General features: G+C 40.6%; 1 protein-coding gene across 3 annotated transcripts in view; it reads right to left on the reverse strand.

Moving 5' to 3' along the window:
• The window catches only part of mthfsd (methenyltetrahydrofolate synthetase domain containing), a 57,109-nt gene extending 47,245 nt beyond the window's left edge, over positions 1-9,864 (reverse strand). For 2 of the 3 annotated variants that reach the window (XM_055648893.1, XM_055648900.1), the window contains exon 1: positions 9,528-9,861. In XM_055648893.1, the coding sequence (XP_055504868.1) occupies positions 9,528-9,564 (37 nt within the window). In that variant the 5' untranslated portion in view covers positions 9,565-9,861. Of the gene's footprint in view, positions 1-9,527 lie in introns of all 3 variants that reach the window. The other variant, XM_055648894.1, reaches the window with a different exon arrangement.
• Between the last annotated feature and the right edge of the window lie 895 nt (positions 9,865-10,759).

The raw sequence follows: 10,759 nt of genomic DNA on the forward strand, positions 1-10,759 counted from the left end.
TATTAATGTTTTGACAAAACTCCCCATTCTCTCTGCTGCCCCCGCTGGTGGCAAGGGGAGGGTCTATAAACCCAGGAAGTGGCGTGCCTCACTCAGTCTCTACCAGAACCAGGAAGCGAGAGGGTCACGGCTCTCTGAGCTGGGAATAACACTGAAGGCACGTCTACTCCATGGTGAGTCCTCTCGATGCGGCTGTAAAGTGGCTGCAGCCCTTTTTAAAAGTTTGTGTTCACAAAATGAATTTTGGTTGTCGGGTGTCTGCAGCCCAATTGTTTGCCTCACCTTTTTTTTAACAAGTTTGTGTTCACAAAATGAAATTTGGATGTCGGGTGTCTGCAGTCCAATTGTTTGCCTCGCCTTTTTTTTAACAAGTTTGTGCTCACAAAATGAATTGAATCAAGCACTTGCGCATCTAAACTTTATTTTGACAAAACACAATTACAGTTCCAACTACTGTATCTAACCACTGCGGGTTCGATCATTGTATCTGCCTGATCAAGCCCTCTTGGCCTCGCTCAAACAGAGACACTCCAGAAGGTCACGGAGTTCTAAGCATTCTCCCATAAGATTGGCACAGGACCTCGTGGTAGGTCTTTTATAGGTCCCCGGACCTCGGGGGGCCGAACCACATGGGGGTGGTCTCTTTCCAATCCAATTACCGATATCGATTAACCCTATACATGACAGACATTTCCCAAACCTAATAATACAGTGGCTAATACATTGTATTCAAACAGTATTTCTCAGAGGAAACAAACATCGCACCATGTGCCCTGATATGCAAGCAAACTAGACAAGGCTCAATACTTAATCCAATCAACATCCAGCAAATTAAAGCTTTGCAACATTATGTACAATGTGTCTGTCTGGTTTGCATTCATCCAATCCATTCGATGCATTTTGCACCTAATTGTCAGGGTCTGCAGATGTTCCCATTATCTTCCTGCAGCTCTGATCTAGGCTCTAGACAAACTGCCACCATTCTGCAACTTGTCCCATTTCTACAGAAAGCACTTTTAAATTGACCAAATGGCCTAGCAGCCCAGAAGCTTTTACTCAGTTTTCGGGTCCTAGCCTCTCCAATTTGGCCAGGATTAACAGTTCTATTGTGTAGACGTTTTATACAGGAGCAGAGAATAATAGTGATGAGATGAATGACTAGACTACAATGGTTCTCTTTGGAATAAAAGTAAGCTAAGAAGAGATTTATCCATGCTAGATACAATTATGAGAAATCTAAGCATGATGCTAAGGAAGGATCTATTTACTTACGTAAGTAAAACCTATGTAACATTGGTTTATTTTGCAATAACATGTATTGAAAAGGAACTGCGTCTGCTGGTTTATACTAAAGTTTGACTCAAAATGCTGGAGTAACTCTGTGAGTCTGGCAACATCTCTAGAGAAAATAGATGGGTGATGTTTCAGGTCAGGTCTGAAGAGAGGACCCGACCAGAAATGTCACCTATCCATTTCTCCACTGATCCTGCCTGACCCACCGAGTTACTCCAGCATTTTGTGTCTGCCTATAGCTTTTTTACAACTCCGCTGAACGGAATGAAAGAAAAGTGGTTTGATCCAAAAGAATGGTGGGGGACAGGACCTCACTGCCTGAAAGAATGATAGGCTCAGAAGGCCTCAAACATTTCAAAAGTTCCTGAGTGGGCACTTGATGAGCTGTAACCCCTACAGCTATGGACCAAATTCTGGGATCTGGGGAGTATCCTTACTCAGTTTTGGTGGTCAAGGAACTAATTGGTTGAAAACCCTCCTCCTATGTCGTAAATTTTAATATCTGACCCCTTTGAGGTTTGGGTTACGAGTTATTGGTCATAATTTCCCATGAATGATGCAAAAATGATTTTAAAAAAAACTGATGTCTGATACCATGGATCCCTCCTTTGTGACTGCTTCTATAAAAATGGTTTATTTTGAAGACCCAGTAAAAGTGTCTGCCCAATGAAGTATACGACTCGACACAAGGATCTGAATGTGATTTCCAAACCACTTCAGATCCTTATCTTCTGACTGAAGTGGATGCCAAAAATGAAGAAACTTTGATGCAATTATACTGTAGCTAATGATCTGAGACCAGAGTCTGCTGCTTTCAGTGTGCAATTAGTAAATTCTTGCTGTGGTGCATTCTGACCCAAGTCTAATAACAAAGACGAATGATAACAGACCTCCACAGCATGTATTATTTGAAGCATTCACAGAACTCTCCTCCCAGTTTTCATACTAGGGTGGTATAATGTGATATAATTCATTTTCTCTTGATCTTTTAAAAAAGAACTGCTTTTAAGTTTCATAAACGTTTAAACAGTGTAAGGGTTTATGACTTTAGACCTTCGGATCCAGGTCCTTCGGCCCATCGAATCCGCACCGACCAGCAATCACCCCGCACAGTAACACTAGCCTACACACACTGGGGACAATTTTACATTTTACCAAAACCAATTAATCTACAAACCTGTATGTCTTTGGAGTGCAGGAGGAATCCAGAGCACCTGGAGAAGACCCACACGGTCACAGGGAGAACATACAAACTCCATACAGACAGCAGCCGTTGTTAGGATCGAACCCGGGTCTCTTGTGCCGCAAGGTAGCAACTCTACCGCTGTACCATGGTGCCGCCCTAATGCCTCTGTCCCACTTAGGAAACCTGAACGGAAACCTCTGGAGACTTTGCGCCCCACCCAAGGTTTCCGTGTGGTTCCCGGAGGTTTTTGTCAGTCTCTCTACCTGCTTCCACTACCTGCAACCTCCGGCAACCACCTGCAACCTCCGGGAACCGCACGGAAACCTTGGGTGGGGCGCAAAGTCTCCAGAGGTTTCCGTTCAGGTTTCCTAAGTGTGACAGGGCTTTGCAATGTGACTTTATGCTGGGTTGGAATTATACTGCAGACTGCATAAATTTGAAGTGAATTAAAACACCTGTCTGTTTTGGCACAATGTAGCATAGTAACTTGGATCCAATGGATATTTTGTATGAACAAACAAATTATGAAAGTAATTTAACCTGTGTTAGATTGTGATCAGTTATTTCTGGGTGAAATTGACCCTCCTAAACTGATGGAGCTGTAGAGCACAGAAACAGGACCTTCAGTCCAACTCGACTATGCCAACCCAAGTTGCCAAACCGAGCTAGTTCCACCTACCTATGCCTGGCCCATATCACTCCAAACCTTTCCTATCCATGTATCTGACCAAGTATCTCTTAAATGTCACAATTGTACCCAGCATAACCACATCCTCTGGCAGCTTGTTCCATATACCCACCACTCTCTGTGTGAAAACGTTGCCCCTCGGGACCCTTTTAAATCTCCCCCCTCTCAATTTAAACCTCTGCCTTCTAGTTTTAGACTCCCCTGCTCTGGGGAAAAGAATGGCTATTCACCAGTCTTCATCATTTTATATATCTCGACAAGGGCACCATTTAGCTTCCTGCAATCCATGGAAAATAGACCTAGCATTATAACTCAAACACCCCAGAACTAGTAACATTCACACTAATTTTCCTATTTAATGGCATCCTTCCTATAGCAAGCCACTAAAACTGTACATAATACTCTAGATGTTACTGTCATCACAAACTTGCTAAAGCATGATTTCTCACACACAAAGCCATGCTGACTATCCCTAATCAGTCCTTGCCTTTCTAAATGAATGTGAATCCAGTCTCTTAGGATCCCCTATACTGGTTTGCTATTGAAGTAAGGCCTCGAGTTTTCCTTGCACCCTTTCTGAAATAAAAGCAGAACAATAGCTATCTTACAGTCCTCTGGTACCTCATACCTGGCTATTGACAATACAAAAATCTTTGCCAGTAGTCCCTCAATCTCTACTCTAGTTTCCCACTCCATGTCCGTCTGATACTGCTTGACCAACTGAGCTCATCCTACAGATTGTTTGTTGCTCCAGATTCCAGCATCTACCATCTCCATCTGTTCAGTGCAGCAGACAACCTTCACCGAATAGTCACGGAAATCTTACAACATGCTATCTATGAAAAGATCTCCATTCTCACATTGATCCACCAGTCTCAGTTTTCAGTGCTCCGAATATCTGAAACCTCAGTCTGAAGAAAGGTCCCAACCTGAGACATCACGTATACATTTTTCTCCAGAGATGCCGCCTGACCTGCTGAGTTACTCCAGCACCTTGTGTCTTTTTCTCTCTAAAACCTCGCCCCTGATTGTTCCATCACAGATTGTCTACTATGCATGCCTCTGCCTACATTCTCACCCCAGTAGTGTGGGAATCACTCATAGTGCATGACATGACCATGGCAGAAGATTGGTTGAAGGAATTGAAAGTTTACCATGTTATCACATTTTCCTCATTCCCCCTCTCCCCAGAATCTACAGCACATCTATACACTAAGAGCAACTACGGTGGCTAACTAACCTACAAATCCACATACCTTTGGGCCATGCAAGGAAACCAGAGCACCTGGAGAAAAAACTACACGCTCACATGGAGAACATGCAAACTCCACACAGACAAAGAACAGTACAGCACAGGAACGGGCCCTTCAGCCGCCATGTTTGCACCAAACATGAAATTGATTTGAACTAACCCCTTATCAATCTCTTCCCTGCCTGTTTATATGTCTGTCTAAATGCTTCTTAAATGTTGTTATTTTACCTGCTTCTACCACTTTCTCCGACATCATGTTCCAGGCACCTATCATCCTGTGTGTTCAAAAAACTTGCCTCATCAATCTATTCGAACCATTTCCCCGCTCCGCTTAAGCCTATGCCCATTAGTATTTGAAATTTCCATCCTCGGAAAAAGTCTCTGACTATCCATAATATCTATGCCCATCATAATTTTAAATAATAATTTACTGATCTCAGAATCTGAGATCGGGGGTTGGACCTTGGTCTCTGGAGCTGTCACTGTCTTGCTCCAAATAACTGAACCAAAAGCTTTTGTAATTGCTACTAAATCTCTCCCATATTCCTTGAGGTTCACAAAACCTCTTTTCTGATGGACGGATACTTTTAGGCTTTACTTTTAGACCCATACATTAGGCGCAGCATGGTGGCGTAGCAGTAGAGCTACTGCCTTACAGCACCAGAGACCCAGGTTCAATCCTGACTATGGGTGTTTGTCTATACGAAGTTTGTACATTCTCACCATGGCCTGCTTGGGTTTTCTCCAAGATCTTTGGTTTCCTCCCACACTCCAAAGATGCACAGGTTTGTAGATTAACTGACTTGGTATCAAAATGTAAAATTGTCCCTGGTGTGTCTAGGGTAGTGTTCTGGTCGGTGCAGACTCGGTGGGGCGAAGGGCCTGTTTCCGTGCTGTAACTTTAAAACTAAACACTAGAAAACTAAAACTACTTCCACTGTATCATTATTTGTGACTGTTGGCTTTCCATTGCGATAGCAATGTTAAAAAGTAATGTGCACTGCAGACATAGTCAAGAATATGCACGCAGCCTCATAGTATGGCCATGGAGATAATTCTATGTTAGAAGAGGGAGCAGTCTAGTCTGAATGGAATCAGCTGTTCCTACTTTAGTTGCTTGTTTATTGAAGTTGGAGATATTTTGTAAAACTCATAATCCTTAAAGAGTTTGCTCAAGAGAGTAAATAATTGTTAAGAAAAATATACACTTCATATAATAATTGGAAGCCACGACAAGAGGAAAGCACTAATGTTCCATGCACTTTGCTGTCAGCTGTATTATTTTCTGTGGAAACTACTTATGTAACTGAGTGGAAAGTGACAAATTGAAATGAGAAAAAAATAAAGGCGGCAAAGAACCAAAAAACACTTATTTGTATCAGTTGGAGGAAGGAGGCTGGTAATGACAACTATTTTGCATGAAACGATCCCAATATTGTCTCCTTGTCTCATAAAAAGCAAAAACCTTAGAAATATATAGATAAATAATCATTTGAGCAACTGAGTTCAACCACATACTCTCCCTCCCTCTCCTGTGGTTTGGCTTAATAAAAATTAAGAGGAAGAAGAAGTTTTTGGTTGAAGGAAAGATGGTTTAATTATGAAGCAACAGCCTTCAAAGTTCTTTACACAAAGTCATTTTGGTCATAAATATATAAGTCTGTTCCCTTATTAGCCATTTCCTGCATCCTCTGTAGCAATTGGAACACAAGAAGTCAAACACATAAATTCAACCCAAGATTTTATTTATTTTACCCATAAATTCTGCATGGTCCTTTCACAAGCGACATAAGGAAAATATATTAAACTTTGTTGTCCAATTTTATAATTGGTTTTATGACGTTAATGTCACATTGACCAACCTTAAGGTTGGGAAGTCTATTAAACAAATAACATTTTTATATTACAAATTATGCTTTATTTTACATTAATTATCATTGGATAATAATATCAAGAGTGAGGCTGGATACTTAGAATTGAACTTATGCTAGTTTATGGCATAAAAACAAAGATTTTACCTGTAGTTAAGCCAATAACACTATTTCACTCAGCTAAGGTCATTCAAGAAGCCAGTATATACGGTCTTTGTTCATACTGCTTTTTCTGATAGATTGCTGTGTATTGTACATTTTAATACCATCTATTCCACAGTATTATTTAATTGGTGGAAAACTGCATTGACCAAGTCCGCGCAAACCAGTGACCCCCGTACACTAGCACTATCCACATGCTAGGAACAATTTACAGTTTAGACAATAAATCTACAAACATTGTTTTGTGGGAGAAAACCGGAGCACCAGGAAAAAACCCACATGGTTACAGAGAGAACATACAAACTGTACAGTCTGCACCCATAGTCAAGATCAATCCCGGGTCTCTGACACTGTAAGGCAGCAACTTTACCACTACGCCACTGTGCCGCCTTAACGAGGGGAACAGAAAATTATGAAATTGACTATATAATTTCAAGTCCATTCTGTTAATATTTGCCATGCGGAGTATTAGTAGCTATGATAGCTACAGTTATTTGATTTCTTGGTGCTCAGAATTTTTGGGGGGGTATTTTATATAATTTTTGATCAGTGATTTAGCATGAATTACTCCTCTGAATAACTTGTAGCAATTAATTTTCATTTCCCATGTTGTAATATGCTTTTGTTAAACGTTTAAAACGTAAATTTGGAGAACTTTAATTATCTGACATTTTCCATTATGCTTTAGAGTCCATTTTGACATACAGTAGCAATTACACTATATGCTACTACCAAAACTGGTTTTCCCATAGACAGTAAACATCACCAAGGAAATCAATTTATCTGGTCATTTTAACATTGCTATTTCTGGGAACTTGCTAAAAATGTTGGCTGAACATCCTACATTACATTAGTGATTACACTTAAGAAATATGTGATATGTTGTCAACTGCTTTGGGACATATTGGGAACCTGAAATGTGCTCCATAAATGCATTCTTTCTGTGTGATGAAACTTCACTGCATTGGAGAATCAACAAATCAACATGTGAAATAGAGAATGGAAATGCTTTCACATCAGTTTCTGACCTTTGTTTTACCTACTATTCTTTACATAAATCCACAAGAGTGAACTCAGAAAAAGGATTGTGATTTCCATATTGATGATATAGGGGCGGCATAGTGGCATTGCGATAGAGTTGCTGCCTTACAGCGCCAGAGACCTGGGTTCAAGCCTGATTATGGGTGCTATCTGTATGGAGTTTGCATGTTCTCCCTGTGACCACATGGGTTTCCTCCAGGTGCTCCGGTTTCCTCCCTCATTCCAAAGTCGTGCAGGTTTGTAGGTTAATTGGCTGTCCCTAGATCGAACTATTGTATGGATGATTGTTGGTCAGTGTCGACTCAGTAGGTCGAATGGCCGGTTTCCACACTGTATCTCTAAAAAACTAACATATAAACAAATGATATTTACATCAATAAAATCAATGGTACATATAACTTATAGGAACGACAAGGGAGTCAAATGGTACGGGGGAGTGGCAGGATTGAATCAGCCATAATCTTATTGTATGCACAGCAGACCCAAAGGGCCTATTGGCCGATCTGTTCCTGTTTTTTTGGATAGGTATCAAACACATAATAACATTGAACAAAATGTAGACCCAAGGAATCCGCAGATAATGGTTTACTAAAAAAATGACATAGTGCTGGAGTAACTCAGCGAATCAGACAGCATCTCAAGAGAACAAGGATTTGCGACATTTTGGGTCGATGCCCTTGGAGCATCAGATAATATTGGTATGGACCAAACACTACTCAAATTGAAGGCTGTATTTTTTAATCGACTTGGAATTGAATTTGTAAGAAGCTTACACACACTTAACAATTTCCTTGAGATGTTCCAAAGCACTTTACAATCAAGGAATTACTATTTGGAGTTTAATCACTGATGTAATACGAAATGTGCTTTAACTTAATGCCTCAGTGAATATTCCTCCTTATAGGAAAATGTTTTATGAGAAACAAAGGTGACATTGTTAACTTGTCTTGAATACAAACTGACAGGGAAAAAATCCAGTCAAAAACGTTTGCAGAAAGTGGCATGTCATTATTGAACATCATGCATATCTTTCCTAGAACCCCTTAAATTACTGACTGGTCTGTTGATTGTAAAATAGGTTTTGACGGTGTGTTCGAAAAACAATGTAGTTTCCCAGTCAAATTTCAAGCTATATGCATCAACACCCCGCCCCCATTCGTAGCCTCCCCTCCAAGTCAGTGGAAAGGAAAATATATAAAGTTTGGACTGCAGGACTGGAGGCACGGGGATACTGAGCAAGTGGGTAGTTTCCTGCCGAGCTATTCTTGCTCTCCGTGTACTTGAAAATCGCTATCTTCTAATCAGTGGCTCCATCCTCTTGTTTTTAACGATTTAGGCTCTTTCAAAAAATCCTTTTCACCTTCACGCAGTAAATCTTCTCTCTCCTTCCTGCTGTGCAGTCATAAATTGTCTTTACAATGGAATCTGCAATTAGAGATTATTATTCTGCAATCTAAAGATTAATGTTCCCATTTCCTTTTGAGGAATAATGTGGGGGTCTCTCTTCAAATAAAAAGGCTGTGGTCGAGTCTATTCGAAAATATGAAAAAGCTTACAAATCCCATGAAAGAAGCTCTTCATAATAAACACGAGGGTGCGATGGACACATATTCATCTCTGATAATTAAACAAAGTTACGCAGTTTACACGATAATAACATGTTTAAAATTAAACCTTATTTGAGAAAGAACACATACACACTCACGGTGAATGCAGATTTGTATTTATTTTGCGTGCCAAATCTCTCATGCAACAATGCAATAGGGGTTCAAATCGATGGTTTGCCAAACTGCTCCATTGTTGCAATGATGTTTCAATATCCCCTCGCCCCATTATCGTTGATGCATCTTTTGATCTGAAGAGCCGTCCGGCGCCCAACGCTGTGTATCACGCTAATCCATTCGATATGAAGCGATGTAAGATTAGACGGGGAGTTTGCGATCGCTGTGTTATACATCCCACCTCTCGCTCCCACACTCACCTGATTGAATGAGGACTGCATCTGGGTTCTAAAGTGCAAAAGCTGATACTTACAAAAGGACTTGCACACAATAGTTTGTTCAATTTTCATTAGGAACCGTTTGCTTAAAAATGAATGATGTTCCAAGTGGCACTTCGCCACTCACAGTGTACACACCGTTCCCCAGCACGTTACTCTCACTGTACTGCACACGCATTTATGCACCCATTACGGGACCTCAGAAGAAGACTGCTGGGTTCTGCTAGTTATTTGCGTCCACGTTTTCGGGGCACGTATTATTTCAAAACAAACAAACATTTAAATCAAAAAGTCGCACTTCAGCGCTCAAACAATTGAACAGACGAATGCGTGAAGAAATCCAACAGCGGGGCCATTGAACACACACCCTTCTTGCCTTCTCTCTACCTTAGCGTTTTCTCGCATTTGACTGTAGAGTAGCGCTCATTTCATTTGCTCATCGTCTCAATTATCAGACAAGTTCGCGTTACGAAATAACTAAAAAGAAAAAGAGTGGACCAGCTTTTGTTAAAACGCATAGACAATTCGAAGGACAATGCAATTAAAAATACTTTCTGTGAGTTTGGGAATAATAAATCAGGCAGCGAACCGCGTTTGTATATTTTCGGGTCATTTTTAATAAATCGGTTAATATTATTACTGAGCGTTCAAGAAAGAACTGCAGATGCTGGAAGATCGAAGGTACACAAAATTACTGGAGAAATTCAACGGGTGCAGCAGCATCTATGGAGCGAAGGAAAAAGACGACGTTTCGGGCCGAAACCCTACTTCAGACTCAGATTATTACTGGGCATTGCTCTTGCTTTGAGACTCGGTTTATACGATATAATGTTACCCCTTCAACAAGTACGATTGAAGCTAAATCCCAGGCGAAACCAATGTGTCATTGTTCTTTTCGACTTATCGATTGATACAATTTTGTATAAAAATCAGAACTCTCAGTACCGTCCGGACAACACCGGTCCGTCGCCTCCGCCGCCTTTTCAATATAACTTCTCAATAAGTAAATCCCAATTCCTTTTCAATTTATGGACCAATACGGACGACTTAATACCGATTATTATATGACCACTATCCATGTATTTTCCCCCCAAACTATATACCTTTCAAGCTGACAGAATCACCAGATGGATATTTTGTTGTGTATGGGTAATATGTAAAACAACATTTTGCTAGGATAATATTTTTTCCGATCAATTTCAGATTTAAAAGTGTGTGTGTGCAGGCAACGTTTCATGGCCAATCGATTATGGGTTAATTCTAGACG

Source organism: Leucoraja erinacea, chromosome 17 (assembly GCF_028641065.1).
Source record: "Leucoraja erinacea ecotype New England chromosome 17, Leri_hhj_1, whole genome shotgun sequence".
NCBI lineage: Eukaryota > Metazoa > Chordata > Chondrichthyes > Rajiformes > Rajidae > Leucoraja > Leucoraja erinaceus.